The 19,116-nt window shown below is 46.7% G+C and overlaps 2 protein-coding genes across 7 annotated transcripts in view; one reads left to right on the plus strand and one right to left on the minus strand.

Annotated features, from left to right (window-relative positions):
- The window catches only part of GMFG (glia maturation factor gamma), a 56,613-nt gene that overhangs the window by 16,806 nt on the left and 20,691 nt on the right, over positions 1 to 19,116 (minus strand). The gene's annotated exons all lie outside the window — the stretch shown is intronic.
- The window catches only part of SAMD4B (sterile alpha motif domain containing 4B), a 65,234-nt gene that overhangs the window by 171 nt on the left and 45,947 nt on the right, over positions 1 to 19,116 (plus strand). The window contains exons 1-2 of one of the 6 annotated variants that reach the window (XM_033954943.1): positions 4 to 291; positions 15,893 to 16,335. In XM_033954943.1, the coding sequence (XP_033810834.1) occupies positions 16,140 to 16,335 (196 nt within the window). In that variant the 5' untranslated portion in view covers positions 4 to 291; positions 15,893 to 16,139. Of the gene's footprint in view, positions 1 to 3; positions 292 to 689; positions 789 to 15,892; positions 16,336 to 19,116 lie in introns of those variants that run through there. The other 5 variants (XM_033954947.1, XM_033954948.1, XM_033954949.1 and 2 more) reach the window with 5 other exon arrangements.

The raw sequence follows: 19,116 nt of genomic DNA on the forward strand, positions 1-19,116 counted from the left end.
CTTTTAACCGCTTTTCCGATCACCTTTCCCCCTTTTGGCTAATCGTTGTTTAAACTTGGCATTGCTCAAGCCTTCGCTCTAGCCCGCCGCCGCAGCTGGCCTTCAGCGACTAACGCGGCAACCCATTGGATAGCGCCTTCCATAGCTCTCCGCCCGTTTTCTGCAGATGACGCCGTCGTGCGTCGTGACGCTGGAGGGACGGCGGCGTGCGTGACGTGTTGCGGTGGGCTGCAGTTGGGGTTGTGTGGCTGGGACGGTGGCGCCTCTTCACCGGGGCGGCGGCAGTAGTGGGTGAGTTTGACGCTGGCGCTGCCCTTGCGGGCGGGGAAGGGTTGGGGACTCTCGACTCGCGGCCGCGTCGCGGAGGCTCTCCGGGTGCGCGGGTCGCCGCGCGGAAGAGGCTTCACAGGAGGGGCCCTAGAGTTTGGGGGAGGGGAGGAGAGCCTGAATGGGTGGTATAAGGGTGGAGGTCCTGAGAGGAGGGCGCTCTATAAAGGCGAGTCCTCGGCTTGGGACGGCGTGATGTTAAGAAGGGAAAAGACTTGAGGAGTGAGCCTGGCAAAAATCAGGGGAGGGAAATAAGGCAGCAAGCGGGATTCCCCCCCCCCCTCGAGTATTTAAAAAAAAAAAAAAAAAAAATCTATGCACTGGGGCAACATCTGGGCTGGATCGGCTTCTTGGTTGACCTGCAATGATGTGGCGGCTGGGAGACGGTGGAAGAAAGACATTTGCCTGCCTTGGGGGTGTGGAGGAGAGATACCACCTTGGGGGTAGTTGGGGAAAGGGAGGTGAGATGGAGCCCTGCCATGGAGTGGGAGAAATTTTATTTATTTATTTTTATTTTTTTTTTAAAGGAGCCTTACCCTGGGGCAAGATAAATTGTCACAAGGGACTTCTTTTTTTTTTTTTTTATCCTTATTTTGGACCTAGCAACTCCCTTAGTGTCATGTTGTGTAAGAATCCAAAGAGTAGGCGTGTTTTGCATCAATACATAGTGTTTAGGAAAGGGGATTTGCTACTAAAAATCTTAATTGTATACAAACAAAAATCGCTATTTATGTAGTTGCTGTTAAAGACCCTGGGGAATTTGGTTTGCTTTCTTATTGGTAGTGTCAGTGGTCTTTTGCTTTTCTGAGGAAGCAGTGATTTCATATTTGCCCTTTAAGTTTCCTAACATTACTGAAGCGTTAAATTGTTCCTAGCATTACTAAAGAGTTAAATGTGATTTTTCCAAAACTATAGTTAGTTGCATTGCTACTTTCTGGCTCTTCTGGGCCTGTAGTGTCTAATTCTATAGACTGGGCTCGCTTAATTTGACTTCAGGATATCTGGTTGTTGGGTATCTCTCAAAAAACCTTTTGTAGAATTTGCATCCTTAATCCATTTTAGCTTTGATGTTAATTATCTATTTTCCGAAACTGTTAGCCAGTGGCCTGTGTTCAGCTGACAAGTTACAAGAGCTTACAATTCCTTTGTTTTAATTATGTTCTCGCCCGTTTTCATTGCATTAATTTGTCTATTCCCTTACTGGAAATGGGAAAGAACTATAAAAGAATAAGGGCCCGCTTACAAAGTGATAGCACAAGTTGCTGTACCTATATTATTCCAATGGGTACTGTAGCAGCCCGTATAAAATGACTGTTAGCATATGCGGACATAAAATGGAATGTTTTAAAAAAATAAACCTGTTTGGTTCTGCACAAACTTCATCATAGAAGAAGGTTCAAACTGTTCAACCAGTCAAGTGATTCAGTAGGTGAATTACTTCACAGGAGTGAACACACACTAACATAGGAGTGGGCAACCTTGGTCCTTGAAGGCCACAACTCAATCGTGTTTTTAGAATTTTCCCAGTGAATATGTGTAAGATCTATTTGAATGCATAACCTCCTTTGTATGCAAATAGATCTCTTGCATTTTCATTGGGGAAATCCTGAAAAAGCAACTGGGTTGCTGTCCTTGAGGACAGAGGTTGCCAACCCATGCCGTAATACAAATAATGCCTTTATTTTTGGAAAATAAGCTTCTTAGAAATAAGAGAATACTGAAAACCTGGCTATTTAAGCAAGCATTTACCACCTCACCCCATTTTTTACGATTCCTATGAGCGTTGGAGCTGTTACCACCACGGCTGGCCCTATGGTTTTGTAAAAAGGCTCCGGTTAATTTTGGAATGAGCCCCGCTTGCATGTTCATGGATCTTTAAGAAACCAGATTTCATATGTAGCTTGATAGCATTATAGTGATTATTTGGTGTTCATCATTTCCCAGAGTTTTTATTGAGCAGGTATTTTAAATGACACAAAAACAATTCATCATTTTTAATATTTGTGGGTTCTACACACTCTGTTATACTTCTTGGTCTCAACATTTTGCAATAATGCAAATTTGCTTTTAAAATTTTTTACTTCTTGATTTTTGAAGCAAATCTGCATTCATTACAAAATATTGAGACCAAGAAGTATAATAACTTCTGTGGAACCCACAAATATTAAAAATGATGACTTTTTCAATATTAAAAGAATAAGAGTGTAATTCCTTAGCTTTACAGTTAAATTGAATAGTTAGGATGTAATGGGTCATACTATAAGAGCCAGTTGATAAAACTTGATCAAAAGGAGCAGACTAATTTTGGTTCTGACTTTACCCCAATGTATGCATACATTTATAATGTCATTTCACTTAAGGAAATCAATAGGAAAAAGAAAACTACATGTTCATACATAAGTATGATTTAAAAACTAGAAGTGGATTAGTCTATTCTTTTTGGCATGGCGTTAGCTTTTGGCTGTATGTACTATGTTGATTTTGGCAGAGGCTCTGCTTTGGGCATTATAGATTGACAGACATTGGTTCTCTCTGGAGATGCTTTTATATATCTCATTAAGCACGTAAGCTATGTTAGTATATCAAGAATCAATAAGCATAAACACTGAGTCTGCCTGTTTGGTCATATGAATGACACAGGAACATAATTTGTCACCGTCCCCATGGTTAACTGCTGGAAACCAACCCCATGTTATTCTTTAAGGAGAGAGGGAAGAATCAGAGTATGAATGGGCTCAGCCACTGACCCTCAAGCCTTGCATTGAAGAATGCTGGTGTAGAAGGAGTGAGGTTGAGATAGACACTAAAGAATGACAATCTCTGGTATCCAGAGCAGACATTGGGATGTCATAATGCTTCATTCCACCAATGCCTAAGAGCCAACCTCATCAGTGAAGTTACAATGGGTTCATTATCCTATACTTGGCTCACATAAGACTCAGAGTATGAATGGCCACAACCACTGACCCATAAGCTTTTCTTTGAAGAATGCTGGTGGAGAAGGATTGAGGTTGAGATAGACACTAAAGAATGACAGTCTCTAGTATCCAGAGCAGACATTGTGATGTCATAATGCTTCATTCCACCAATGCCTAAGAGCCAGCCTCATCAGTGATGTCACAATAGGTTCATTATCCTATTCTTGACTCACATAAGAATCAGAGTATGAATGGTCTTGCATTGAAGAATGCTGGTGTAGAAGGACTGAGGTTGAGATAGACACTAAAGAATGACAAGGGATGGGTTCCCAGTTATCCGCAGGGACAAGGACAAATTCTGTCCCCCATGTCATTTTCTACAGTGTGTTGCATATGCCACCCGATGGAGTTCTGCTTGGAAAGGCATAGCCACAGGTGGGCTGGTTGCTCCATGAACCCAACAATCTATTGAGAGTTACGCCTACCCAGTGAATGGCAGCAGGTGCCAGTGACAGAACTGGTGGCAGTGTAACCATCCATGTTAACCTTAGACCTCACCAAAATCTATCCTAACATTGCTCAACTCATTTAAAAAAAATTAAGAATATTTGGCTCACAGAAAACAATTAATTTGGCTATTAACTATCAACTCTAGTGTCTCGAAGTCCTGACTGCTTCATTCTTGGGGCTGTTATCCAAAATATGTAAAAATTCTGAAAAGATGGATACTAAATTGGTTGATAATGCAATATAATTATTGTCTTGATTAATTAAGCTCTCTGAAGTGTAGTTTAAATTCATTAGCAGTGATATAAACACCCTAAGGTGTTGAATTAACACACATTTATACCAGGGGCTCTTAACCCAGTCCTTGGAACATACTCATCCAGTCATATTTCCAGGCTATCGGTGAATATGCATAAGATAAATTTGCATGCACTACCTCCAATATATGTAAATCTATCTCATGCATATTCATTATGGGTATTCTGAAAACCTGACTTGGCTGGGTGTGTCCCGAGGATTACTTTGAGCATTCCTGATTTACACTTGAAAACAAAGAACTTCTTTCTTAAAGATTCAAAATTTTAAAGTGTTTTTTGGTGTTGTATTCTCAGAAGTATTAATAGGGCTATGAGTTGTAGGCAGTGATGACTTCTTGCAACTGCCAATACATACAGCAGCAGAGCAGTGCACATGGTTATTAATACAGATGTGAGCAGCTGAAAGAAGTTGGTTGCACCCTACAACTCCTCCTAGGCTCAGCAGACTGCCAAATTGAAAATCCTTAAAATTCAACCGTTTAAACAATAGGGCAGTAGATAACTTCCTCTTCTCCCCCTAGCATGCTCTCCTCTTGCCCACATCCTTTATTCCAATCTCCAAAATTCCCTCCCCAAGCTTTTTCTCTTTCCCAACTCTGCTTCGTCACACCCCTCCTTGCTCAATTCCTGATGCTGTAGGCGCTTCTCCCTATACAGTTGTCATTGTCTTGCGTCGCATGCCATTCTCCGAGTAGATTTCCAAAATCCTGCAGTGTGTTCAGTCTCGCGAAAATAGCACAGGATCGCATTTGGGGAGCTATGTGGTGCAGGAAGAGCTTCTCGTCGACCAAATGTAGCACACAAGAGAAGCAAAGATTCACACCACAATAGACGATGACAATGAAAGAGTGGATCTAGAAACACAGGTGTAGAAGGCAGCTGACTATTCAGAACCAAGGTCAGATAACCTGACATCACCATGTTTCAAAAATATCTTCTTTGGGGGTAAAAAACAAAAAATGATAACAAACATAAACATTACAATAAAATATATATATACATCAATAGAATAACTACATAGTAACATAGTAAATGACGGCAGATAAAGCCTGAATGGTCCATCCAGTCCATCCAGTAATCAAATGTACTACAATTTCATGATTAAATTAAAATGTCTTTTTTTTTCTTTGTTATTTCTGGGTCATGGACCTTAGAAGTCTATCTGGTACTGTTCTTAGGTTCCAACTAGAGAATGACACGGTGACAAAGTTCATCACCGTTCCCGTCCCCGCAGATAACTGCGGGAAACCATCTTCATGTCGTTCTTTAAGGAGAGAGGGAAGAATCAGAGTATGAATGGCCACAACCATTGACCCGCAAGCTTTGCTTTGAAGAATGCTGGTGTAGAAGGACTGAGGTTGAAATAGACACTAGAAAATGACATGGGATTATTTCCCGCGGTTATCCGCGGGGAAGGGAACGGTGATGAATTTTGTCACCGTGTCATTCTCTAGTTCCAACTACTGGAGTTGCTGTTGAAGCTCACTCACTCTAGCCCAAAGGTCCCAAATTCAGACCCTTTGCAGGGCCACATTTTGGATTTGTAGGTACTTGGAGGGCCACAGAAAAAATAGTTAATGACTTATTAAAGAAATGACAACTTTGCATGAGGTAAAACTCGTTATAGTTTATAAATCTTTCCTTAATTGCTTCTGATAAGTTCAGCTATACACAGCTGAAAGCAGTGCAACATGCAGAAAGTGAAGTTTAGCTAGTTTTCCACTTTCTGCATGTTGCACTGCTTTCAGCTGTGTATAGCTGCAATTATCAGAAGCAACTAAGGAAAGATTTATAAACTATAAAGAGTTTTACCTCATGCAAAACTGTGATTTAGATTCTAATCTAAAGTATCAACTGCAAGAGACAAGATTTTGGTGTAGTCCTCTAGGCTTTTTTGTAGATGGGAGAATCAATATCCGACTTGTGCCTTAAGCATCCGCCTTCAGCTCTCACCTCCTCCAGCACCAGACACAACCGCCATCTTACATCAAGCAGTCACTGCCAGGAGAGGTGCCGAATTACGCGAGAGTTCATGAGATTACGTATACATGCACTGCCTTCAATAGTTACCTTACATTCTGGAACGTTGCCCGCCTCACTTCTGTAACCTCACGCAAGCACTTTCCTGTGTCTGTATGCGATTGTCTTCTCCACCCCACAATCGCGTACAGATGCAGGAAAGCGCTTGCGTGAGGTTACAGCAGTAAGGTGGGCAACATTCCAGATTAGGATATAAAATGGAAATCTAGACTAGAAAGGATGATAGAACGGGAGTTTAGAATTTAGATAGAGATATAATAGGAGTTTCTAGGATATTTGATGGATAGAAGGAATAGCCTAGACTAGGGAGAAGAATATAATAGGGGTTTAAATGTCATAAGACAGGGCGACAGGCTAGGAGGCATCTAGAGGAGCGAGGGAATGACAACACTCTTATTAGGAGCCACCTGTAGGACAGTATGATAGAGAAGGGGCTGGGGAGTAGAGAGCTGGACCTGGTCTGGAGCTGCCGGAGATCTTTGTGGGTTCCACCTGCAGTCAGGCCCTCTCATTGGCCATGACGTTGAGCAGGCGCAGGTTGCTCACCTCGTGCGAGGCTACCTCCTCACGCTCCTCCAGCTGCAGCCGCAGAAGCGCCTTGTTGACCTCGAGTGCCCACACGCGCTCGATGTAGGTGGCCAGCCAGTCATTAAGGTGCCGCAGCTTGTCTCTCTCTTGCCACCGACTCAGTTTGATGGAGCTGACCGGGGAAATGGTGCAGCTTGGACCGGGCCGACAGGTGCTTGTCGGCGTGGAAGTGGCCGAGGCCATGTCCTCATAGTCCTGTATCGGTCAAGGGAGCGGGTGAAAGAAGCCCAGCCAGCAGCTGCTGCTGCTGCTAACAGGAATAAACGGCAAAGGCTGGAAACGGCCCCGCTGCTCGGTTCCTCATTGTAGGAGCAAGAGAAGGAGCAGCACTAAGCCCTAGGGGCTCCAGGGAAGGGGATACTTCGGGGTGGGGCTCAGTCCCTTTAACACAATGGTAACATACCGAGGGCCTCAAAATAGTACCTGGCGGGCTGTATGCAGTCTGTGGGCCACGAGTATGAGACCACTGCTCTAGCTTATCCAAACTATCTCCTTTGCTAGTTTCAGACTGAAAGTTTCTCATTTATATTCTAATTAGCTCTCCTCTGTTCATGCTTTTTTGAATTCCATCACCATTTTCCCCTCCACCACCTCTCTCGGGAGGTCATTCCAGGCATCCACTACCCTCTCTGTGAAAAAGAATAATTATAATGCAAAATCAAATATTTTCCATCTCAGTCTGATAACTCTTGATAGTGCAATATGATTGTTCTTAAGGTCTATTGAGCTAACAAACATAAAAATAATAAATCATATCCAAGTGATGTTAAACAACTGAACAGATCTTGGCCTTAAATTCAAAAATGCACACATTTGTGCTTCTTTATCTTTACTAGTTTGTTTTATTTCCTTCAGCCAAAGGCAGCTGCATTGGCTTTACCTTTTGCTGATTTGAGGTGATTCAACAGCTAAGCAGGTATATTCTGCACACATTCTGCATAACAGTTGTGCAGAATTCTCCCAGGAGTCAAGATCGCTAGAGTAAAATCTCTGCAAATCATGAGCCCTAACCATAATGTAGTTACTGTTTTTATCCTCTACTCTTCCACCCTGCACTATGTACATTCTTCCCACACTCTCTCCCCCATCCCTATATCATCACTACAATGCGCTTATCACCAAGCCTGCGAGCCGTTGACTTTACCCTCAGCCAGCCAATCACATGCTCCAGCTCCCCAAAGTACTTGAGACTGATACATGAATACAGGATTGATGGCTGAAACTCCTTAAGCTAAAAGGTATCAACTGAACTAGGAGCAGCACCAGGGGGTACCCGAAAAAGGGCAAAGGAAGGTGGGATTAGCTTGCAGGAAAAAGGGAGGGGGATGATGTTAGCCCAGTAGCTACTACTACTACTAATCATTTCTATGGCACTGAAAGGTGGTCGCGGAGCTGTACATTTAACATTCAATAGACAGTCCCTGCCCAGAAGAATTTACAATCTAATTTGGACAAACAAGAGATCTCTGGGAAGACTGTGTCCAACACTGGTCTCCCTACCTAAAGAAGGATATAACCCTGCTGGAGAGGGTGCAGAGATGAGCCACGAAACTAATAAAAGATGTGGAGAATTTGAGCTACAAAGAACGCCTCAAAAAATTGGGATTGTTCACCCTCCAGAAGAGAAGGCTGCGAGGGGATATGATAGAGACTTTTTAAATACTAAAAGGTTTCGACAAAATAGAGCAAGAAACTTTGTTATTCACATTGTCAAAAGTGACTCGAACAAGAGGTCATGAACTGAAACTGAGGGGCGGCAGACTCAGGACTAATGTCCGGAAGTTCTGCTTCACACAGCGAGTGGTGGACGCTTGGAATGCTCTCCTGGAGGAGGTTGTGACAGAGACCACCATTCTGGGATTCAAGGGCAAGTTGGATGCACACCTTCTTGCAAATCACATCGAGGGATACGGGTGAACAAGGTGTCCATTAGGGAACACCTAGCTTAGCCTCTGCGTGTGTGGGTCGCCAGACAAGATGGGCCTAAGGTCTGATCCGGTGAAGGCATTTCTTATGTTCAGGGTTGGGGAGTTTCTGGCAGAAGCTCTTTATATTTGCTCTTTTTGGCCCAATTTTGCAGGGCACTGTGAAATTCTATAAGAAAGGGAAAATTTTGTGCTGTGGAGAACTTCCTTAGGGAGTACAAGACAAGTCAACTCTAGTGAGCACATCCACAGATGCTATGGCACTACCAAATCTGTCTTCATTATCAGGAGTTGCTGCAGTTTTTGACACCAAGATCACTAATCCTAGATATTTAAATTATTTCTCCAGGCTGGGACTCTATAGATCAAATCTTTTCTGTTAGACAACTATTTGAAGAAAAGATAAGATGCAGAACAGCCATCACAATATTCCTTGACTTTAAAAGTGCTTTTGCCAGCAACCATAGGGAATCTATGTGGAAAGCACTTTAGATAACATCCCACAAAAATTTCTCCAAATTAGTTCTCCTTCTATGATAGTGCACCTTGCAGAGTGAAGATGCATGGTCATTAATTGGGTCGTGAAGCAAAGTTTGGCTGGGTAAATGGGTGTGGGAATGTGGAGTGGATGACCTGACATTTACCTGTGCAGGATATCCCAATGATATCATTTTCATGGAAGGATCAGAATCGAAGTCCCAAGAATTACTGGATATGATCATAGATGAAGCAAGATAACTGAGATAACAGATCAATGCAAAGACAACCAAGTGCATGACGACAGCCAAAAATGTGCCTGCTAGTCTGTGGTAAGCTAGTAGATCAGTTGAAGGAATTTAGATAAGATCAGAAATTTAATTGTCTGGCTGTACCATTCTGAACAAGTGAGTGTTATCATCTTCTACCAGCAGATGAAGGCAGAGAAAACTGATCTTTTCCAGTGAACCTGGTATAACCTGCTGATGCTCATTGGAAAATTCCAGTACCACAAAAGTCAAAAGCAGCACACAATACAGTTTGTATATAGATTCAGAGCCTTAAATGAAGATATGACCATGTCTATGAACTAGGCTTCCTACCAAAGCAGCTTATGAAATGAAAATTGGAAGTTCAAAACATAAACAGCTAAGGGAATTAGTGTCCTTATGTGTGTGACAATGTTATGAACTAGACGCAAAGTCTGATCTCTAAAATTAACAGTAGCCTTCCTGCAGATTTTAGGGGCTTTTCTGATGTATACATTACAGCTGAAGCTTGCTCCTTCTACCCTTTCCTGCTGTGTTGTGTCTGCATACCTATTTATCATTCTGATGCTTTTCCCTCCTCCCTGCCTTAATTCCCTTAAACCCAGAAAAACAGGAAAGATTTACTTTTCTTAAAAAAAAAAAATAGCTTGGAAATTTATGGACGATCAAAAATGCAGATTTGTTTTCCCCCCTCTTTTCACAGAAAAGTCTTGCCAGTACCTCTAATTATCCCAGGACAAGCAGGCAGCATATTCTTAACGCATGGGTGACATCACCGACGGAGCCCCGGTATGGACCTTTTTAACTAGAAAGTTCTAGTTGGCCGCACCGCGCATGCGTGAGTGCCTTCCCGCCCGACGGAGGATAGCGTGGTCCCCAGTTTCTTCGTTTCTGCGGAGCGAAGAAGACGCATGTGTTTTCAACGGCCGTTGAAAAACTAATTTTTGCCTTCCCGCTCGCGTATTTTTTCACTTTTTTTCCTTTTTTCTTATCGGATTCCCTTTATTTTTGTTTTAAAAAAAAAAAACGTCGAGTTTTCCTTATTTTTTCAGGCCGGCCCCGGCGGGGCCTGTTGCCACCATACAGGCCTCCGGGTTCGATTTTGCGGAGGCCGTGCTTCCATTCATGCCCCCTCAACCGGGTTTTAAGAAGTGCCAGCGGTGTGCACGCCCGATCTCCCTCACCGACCCACACAATTGGTGCATCCAGAGCATCGGGCTGACACCTGCACCCGCTGTGCTACGCTTAAAAAGCGTACTTTGAAAAATCGGCAGATCCAGCAAAATATTTTGTTTGGTACCGGATCTGCCATGGAACCGGCTACGACGTCGACGGCACCACAAAAGTCGGCACCGACGACATGAACACCACCGGACCCTTCCTCGGGGTCGTTGGGCCCAGGTAAGCCGGCTAAGAAGCCTCCCACTTCCCTTGAGCGCCCTCCTGCCACGGTTGCGACACCGGCCCTCCCGGCACCGCACCGGCCCCGCAAACGCTCCGCTCCGATCTCGGTGAGTGCCTCATCATCGGCCTCCTCATCGCCGGAGCGTAGAGTGGCACCTATGGTACCGAAGAAGAAAAAAGCGGTACCGGTGCCTCCCCTGGATGACCGCATCGCGGCCATACTCCAAACACAGTTACAGGAGCAGCTGCAACAACAGCTCCAACAACTGTTGCCGGCGTTGCTGGCACCGCACCTTCCGGTACGGGACCGGTCCGAGCCTCACACTGTCCCATCGGTGTCAACCCCCTCGGTACCGATTAATACTTCCATGCCGGTGCTCTTGGCAGAAACACCTACAGTACATACCCGTGATGCTGCCGACCCTGTCCGGTCCCAGGAACGACATCGGTCTTCCTCACCCGGTACCGCCTCGGTGCGCTCAGGCAAATCTCTTTCAAAGACCCGCCATGCCGAGCCCTCCACACCGATGTCCAAACATACGCACCCCGACGTTAGGAACCCAGATTTGTGGGATAGGTACCCACGGTACCGAGGAGGACGCTTCGTCAACCGACGAAGAACCCTCCATGACCGACACCGTCTCCAAACCAGAGCAATCCTCTTTCTCCAAATTCCTTAGGGAGATGTCAGCAGCTCTTTCCATTCCCTTAGAGTCCGACTCTAAAAAGTCTCAGGCTTTCCTCAATGCCCTAGACTTTGAGCAACCTCCCAAAGAATTTCTGAAGTTGCCCGTCCACGACATCTTACGGGAAACTTTCTATAAAAACTGGGAAGCTCCCTTCACGGTTCCTGGAGCCCCTCGTAAACTGGATAGCTTGTACCGGGTTATTCCAATCCCAGGGTTTGATAAACCTCAATTGCCCCACGAGTCCCTCCTGGTGGAATCTACTTTGAAAAAATATCAGGGTTCCAGTGTATATGCCTCCACCCCTTCTGGCAGAGAGGGAAAAACCATGGATAAATTTGGTAAGCGCCTTTTCCAAAATGCCATGCTAGCCAATAGAGCCAACAACTACACCTTCCACTTCTCCTTCTACATGAAGCATCTAGTGCAACAGCTCTCCTCCTTACAGAAATACCTTCCTGAACGTAAGGTCCCTCTTTTCCAGCAACATATTTCCAGCCTCCTCCAACTCAGGAAATTCATGGTTCGCTCCATCTACGACTCATTTGAGCTGACCTCTCGCGCATCTGCCATGGCGGTGGCCATGCGACGTTTGGCATGGCTGAGAGTCTCTGACCTGGACATTAACCACCAGGACCGCCTGGCTAACGCACCTTGTCTGGGTGATGAACTCTTCGGAGAGTCCCTGGACTCAACAACCCAGAAACTCTCAGCACATGAGACCAGGTGGGACACTCTGATTAAACCTAAAAAGAAGACTCCACCTGCTCGCACCTACAGACAGCAGTCTTCATACCAGCGCAGGTTCTCGGCCAGACCTCTCAACCCGCCTCAACAGCAGCCTCGCCGACCTCGTCAACAGCATCAATCTCAGGCTCGCTCACAGTCTCACCAACCTGCCAAGCCTCTCCCTCCGTCAAAACCATCTCAGCCCTTTTGACTTTTTCCTCCAGGGCATAGCCAGTCTCCCATCATCATTGCCTCTTCCTCAGCCTATCGGAGGTCGCCTCCAAATCTTCCTCAGCCGTTGGGAGGTCATCACATCAGACCAATGGGTCCTCAACATCATTCGCCACGGCTACTCTCTCAACTTCCAGACTCTTCCACCAGACAATCCTCCCGTAGAGTCTGCTTCTCACTCCTCCCAAACCCCCCTCCTCCTGAGGGAGGTCCAATCCCTCCTTCTTCTCAATGCCATCGAAGAGGTGCCTCCGGACCAAAGGGGTCAGGGATTCTACTCCCGCTACTTCCTGGTTCCCAAGAAGACAGGAGACCTTCGTCCCATCCTCGATCTCAGGGACCTCAACAAGTGTCTGGTCAAGGAGAAGTTCAGAATGCTCTCCCTTGCCACGCTTTACCCTCTTCTCTCTCAACACGACTGGCTATGTTCCCTGGACCTCAAAGAGGCCTACACTCACATCCCAATCAATCCGACTTCACGTCGCTACCTACGGTTTCAGATACAGCACCGTCACTATCAGTACAAAGTGCTACCTTTTGGCCTCGCTTCATCGCCCAGGGTGTTCACCAAGTGCCTTATTGTGGTGGCGGCCTTCCTCAGGTCTCACAACCTCCAGGTGTTCCCCTACTTGAACGATTGGTTGGTGAAAGCACCTACGTCTCCACTTGTGCTACAAGCCACTCATCACACCATCTCTTTCCTCCATCTCCTAGGGTTCGAGATCAACTACCCCAAGTCACATCTGCTTCCCACACAGCGACTTCAGTTCATTGGAGCAGTTCTCGACACCACACTAATGAGGGCGTTTCTCCCCTCCGACTGCTCCACCTCTGTCGTCAGGTGCTCCTTCATCACTCCATTCCTGCCCGACAGATGATGGTCCTCCTGGGCCACATGGCCTCGACGGTCCATGTGCTTCCTCTGGCGCGACTCCACCTCAGGACACCTCAATGGACTCTTGCCAACCAATGGTCACAGACCACGGATCTTCTTTCTCATCCCATCTCTGTGACATCGTCTCTTCAGCAATCTCTTCAATGGTGGTTGAACTCCTCAAATCTTTCCAGGGGTCTACTCTTTCATCTACCCCTTCACTCCATGATCATAACCACGGATGCCTCCCCCTATGCTTGGGGAGCTCACCTGGGAGATCTACGCACCCAGGGACTCTGGACCCCTCAGGAGCGTCAACATCATATCAATTTCCTGGAACTCAGAGCCATGTTCTATGCTCTCAAGGCCTTCCAGCACCTTCTCTGCCCTCAGGTCCTTCTCCTGTGCACAATCAAGTCGCCATGTACTACATAAACAAGCAAGGCGGCACCGGATCTCGCCTCCTTTGTCAGGAGGCTCTCAGCATCTGGACCTGGGCCACGGCCCGCAATCTCTTCCTCAAGGCTGTCTATATCCAGGGCGAACAGAACTCCCTGGCCGACAATCTCAGCCGCATCCTTCAACCTCACTAGTGGACTCTGGACCCTTCAACACTCCACTCCATCTTTGCTCGCTGGGGCACTCCGCAGGTGGACCTCTTTGCAGCGCCTCACAACCATCAGCTACCCCAGTTCTGTTCCAAACTCTTCTCTCCTCATCGTCTGACCCCAGATGCATTCCTGCTCGACTGGACGGATCGGTTCCTCTATGCCTTTCCTCCACTACCTCTGATGTTGCGGACGTTATCCAAACTCCGCAGGGACAGGGCCACCATGATTCTCATCGCTCCTCGGTGGCCTCGCCAACACTGGTTCTCCCTCCTGCTTCAGCTCAGCTCCAGGGAGCCCATTCCTCTTCCTGTGTTTCCTACTCTACTTACGCAGCACCGTCAGTCTCTACTGCATCCCAATCTGTCTTCGCTCCACCTGACAGCTTGGTTTCTCTCGGGCTGACCTCTCCAGAGAATCTGTCTCAGCCTGTCCGTCGCATTTTGGATGCCTCCAGGAAACCGGCCACCCTCCAATGTTACCATCAGAAGTGGACCAGGTTCTCCTCTTGGTGTCTACTGCATCATCACGATCCCACCTCATTAGCGGTGGAAACTGTACTGGACTATTTGCTCTCTCTGTCCGACGCTGGCCTCAAGTCTACCTCAATCAGAGTCCACCTCAGTGCCATCACTGCGTTTCATGAGCCTATCCTCGGAAAACCTCTCACGGCTCATCCACTGGTTTCCAGGTTCATGAGAGGCCTCTTCAATGTCAAACCACCTCTGAAGCCTCCTCCTGTCGTCTGGGACCTGAATGTGGTTTTATCAGCCCTCATGAAACCCCCTTTTGAGCCTCTTGCCACAACTTCGCTCAAACTTCTAACATGGAAGGTGCTTTTCCTCATTGCCATCACCTCTGCCAGGAGGGTTAGTGAGATGCATGCACTGGTCGCCGATCCACCATTCACTGTTTTCCACCATGACAAGGTGGTTCTGCGTACCCATCCTAAATTCCTTCCCAAGGTGGTCTCGGCTTTTCACCTCAACCAGTCCATTGTGTTGCCTGTCTTTTTCCCTAAACCCCATTCTCATCCTGGGGAACAGGCGTTGCACACGCTGGATTGTAAGCGTGCCCTTGCATACTACCTTGACAGTACCAGGGCTCACCGCTCGTCCCCTCAGCTCTTTCTAACCTTCGATCCTAACTGTCTAGGTCGTCCTGTCTCTAAACGGACGCTTTCCAACTGGCTTGCTGCCTGTATTGCGTTCTGTTATGCTCGGGCCGGTCTCTCACTGGAAGGTGCTGTCACGGCCCACAGGGTCAGAGCTATGGCTGCTTCTGTGGCTTTCCTCCGTTCCACACCCATCGAGGAAATCTGCAAGGCTGCCACTTGGTCCTCAGTTCACACGTTCACTACTCACTACTGTCTGGATGCCTTCTCCAGACGGAATGGACACTTCGGCCAATCTGTGTTACAAAATTTATTTTCCTAATGGCCAACCATCCCTCCTCCCTCTCTGTTAGCTTGGAGGTCACCCATGCGTTAAGAATATGCTGCCTGCTTGTCCTGGGATAAAGCACAGTTACTTACCGTAACAGGTGTTATCCAGGGACAGCAGGCAGATATTCTTGCGTCCCACCCTCCTCCCCAGGTTGGCTTCTTAGCTGGCTTATCTTAACTGGGGACCACGCTCTCCTCCGTCGGGCAGGAAGGCACTCGCGCATGCGCGGTACGGCCAACTAGAACTTTCTAGTTAAAAAGGTCCGTACCGGGGCTCCGTCGGTGACGTCACCCATGCGTTAAGAATATCTGCCTGCTGTCCCTGGATAACACCTGTTACGGTAAGTAACTGTGCTTTCCTGTTGTGTAGCACCCTCTACTATTTCAGGACTGAGCTCTGCAAATCTACTTCCATACTAGCCTGCTTTTTCAGTAGCTGGACACCATATATATATATATTCTAATGGACCTTCCTGGAGTAAATTTAGGACTAAAATTATGTTGGAATTTTGACCATTCATGCTGTCTGATATCTGCTTCTCTTGTAGGGCTGTTCAGAGCTCTCCATAAATAAGAAGAAGCCAGAAATATTCACTCGACAAGAAGAGAAGAAGGAAAACACAAGCTGCTTGAAGAAAGATCCCCAGTATCATTCCCATGTGATCCAGAACTTGCTACATTATAATTCTTTGGGGTGCAGGAGTTTACCAGAAACTAAAACATGTGATGGGGGTCCTGCTGCCCAATTTGGGTGCCTAAAGGGACGTGTGGTGTTTGGGGTAAGCGCCTCCCATCATGATGTTTCGTGACCAGGTGAGCGTGCTTTCCGGCTGGTTTAAGGGCTGGAATGAATGTGAACAGACAGTGGCCCTGCTCTCCCTCCTGAAGCGCGTCACTCGTACACAAGCACGTTTCCTGCAATTGTGCCTGGAGCACTCGCTGGCAGACTGCAATGATATCCATATCCTAGAATCCGAAGCCAACAGCGCTGGTATGTAGCTTCTTATCTTGTCACCTGTTTGCTCTAGGACTTCATTGTGTTCACTATGCTTTGAGCCGAGGGCATCTGAGTTTAGAATGCAATTAGAGAATGGCAGGAGAAATTTTTTTTCCCTGTCCCCGCAGAAACTCATTTTCCCACCCGTGAGTTTTTTTTCCTGTCCCTGCTCCATTCTTGCAAGCTCCATCCTCATCTATACGAGCCTCAAACACTTTAAAATCATAAGTGTCCGAGGCTTGTGTGGTTAAGGCAAAGCGTCAAAACTCGCAGGGATGGGATGGGGAAATTGAGTTCCTGCTGGGATGGGGACAAATTTGTCCCCTGTGTCTTTCTCTAAATGCAATAACTCACTTGCTTTATGTGCTCAGTATTGAGTGCAGGGGGAGGATGGCCCAAGATCAAAGCATAGGTCTTTAGATAGCAGCTAGTAACGTTTCTTGGTACTAAGAGCACTAAGCAGCAACTTCCAGCCTTCAAATAATGACAGCAGAGGAATAACACCTGTTCTTTGGGTGTCCCACCCCTAGTATTTTTATGATATACTCTTATTTAATAGAAGGCAGAAATTTCCATGCTGCAGGGCAGGAAGGAAGTATTTCTGTATCCCAGTTACTGCTCCTGTTAACCTCCTGTAGCCTATTGGCTAGAATGTCTGACCAGTGAGTTACTGGAGGAAAAGAGAGAGAGAGCTATTTCACCGCCTATTGGCTGGCTGTGTCTTCTAGATGGCCTTTGGGTGCAGGGGGCTTCAATAATGCTTCCTGTCTGCAGCCAATGGAAAGAGAAAGAGGAGAAGATTGTATGCAGCAGATGTAAAATTGTCATGCCAATAAAGTAATACGTTTAGCAGTTAAGGTAAAAAAGACTAGAGTTGCTGAGGATTAGAGGAGAAAGGATGGAGTGGAGGGATTTGAAATGGTTTACTGTAACACTTCCCCCCTCTTAGGCCTCTCACCTTCCCCCTTTACACCTAACTCTTTAATCTCTCCACTGTAGTTCCTCTCTCATCTTTCTTCCTGTAAACCGTGCCGAGCTCCGCATTCGTAGAGATGGTGCGATATATAAACCCAAGGTTTAGTTTAGTTTAGTTTACCGATTGGGAGACAGAATGCTGCTGTGAAGACCTGGAGTGGCAGCAGCTGTCAAAGGAAAAAAGGCTGGGTGATGGGGACATGCACTGGGCATGGAGCTGTGAGGAGGAATATAGGGGGCTAGGAAAGGCTGAAGGGAACTAAAAGGGGTTTCATACTGGGAGCGAGAGAATAATGCTGTACGGAGGTGGCAGAAAAGCAGTTATAAGGGGGAGAGGTGCTTGGTGATTGAGACATGCACTGGCAGTGGAGCTGTAAGACAGGGACAGAGAGCACGTGGAAGGGATGGAGGGAATTAAAAGGAGTTACTGGCAAGGAGTGAGAGTTCCGTTGTGAAGGGCTGAAAAGAGACAGAAGGGAGCTATATGGGGAAGCGTGGCTGGGTGGTAAGGAGAGTCCTGAGAGCCGATTTGTAGAGAGACAAATAGGAAGGAGTAAGTAAATTGAAAGGGGTTGGGTGCTGCCTGGGAGAGAGAATTCTACTGTGAGAGGCTGAAACAAACAGAAAGAAAACTATAAGGGAGAGAAGGGCTGGGTAATTAGGACGAGCAGTGGTAAACAGCTGTGGGGAAGAGGAATAGGAAAGGGCTAAGAAGGTGTATACTTCTTCCTCCGTATTCACGGTTTCAATTGTTCGCAGTTTTTAGCTTGCTGACTCCTCCCCCCCCCCCCCCCCATTACATCAGCTTGCATAGAGAAATTGCCAATTCCAAGCGTATACAGAGAAAAATCGCTGATTCACGGCACTTTCTTCACCATATTTTGCCTCTCCTTCAGGAACAGGCCAGGTCTCCCACCATGTTATTCGCGGTTTCACCATATTCACGATGGTTTTTAATAGAAAACGGCGAATAACATGAAAAAGTTATTTGCGTTTTTTCTGTATTCACGGGTCTGTTAATCCCCTATCACAGCGAATATGGAGGGAGAAGTGTAAAAGAAACTGAAAAAGGTTCTTAGCAGGGAGAGAGAATTCGGTGAAGGGTTGTAAGGGGAAGAGGGGTTGGGTAATGGGGACAGAGGCTAGGAGTGGAATTATGGGAGATAATAGAGAAGGGGTACAAGAAAATGAAAGGGGTTTCTAATTGGGAGAGAGAGTATTGCTGTGAGGAACTGGAAGTGGCTGAATGCTGCTCCAAAGGGAGGAGAGACTGAGTGATGAGGACAATAACTGAGAGTAGAGCTGTGTGAGTGTTGAAGAAACAGGCTGTGAGGTTGAGAGTAGAGAGCTGCACGGGAACGGGGATGACGGGAATCCCGCAGGACCCACGGTGATCCCACGGGTTCCCCCTTCAGGTCACAGGGATCCCTTGGGGATGCCTCCTAAGGTTGCGGGGATCCTGCGGGGTTCAATACAACTTGAGCTGCGAGGCTCATCTTCTTTTTCCTACCTGCCCTGCCGCAGAACACACAGCCGACCGGAAGTCTTCCCAGATGTCAGCGTTGACGTCGGAGGGAGGGCTTAAGCAAAGCTGTCCCTCCGATGTCAGCGCTGACATTGGGGAAGACTTCCGGTCGGCTATGTGTGCTGCGGAAGGGCAGGCAGGAAATAGAAGACGAGCCTCACGGCTCGAGCTCCATTTGGCTGAGAAAGTTGCTAAGGTAATTTGCTTGCAGATGAGGGCTGGGAGACAAACGCGGAACACAAAAGGGGGAAGGGAGTGCGTTTTTGGATACAAGG

Source organism: Geotrypetes seraphini, chromosome 8, assembly GCF_902459505.1.
Source record: "Geotrypetes seraphini chromosome 8, aGeoSer1.1, whole genome shotgun sequence".
NCBI classification, from domain to species: domain Eukaryota; kingdom Metazoa; phylum Chordata; class Amphibia; order Gymnophiona; family Dermophiidae; genus Geotrypetes; species Geotrypetes seraphini.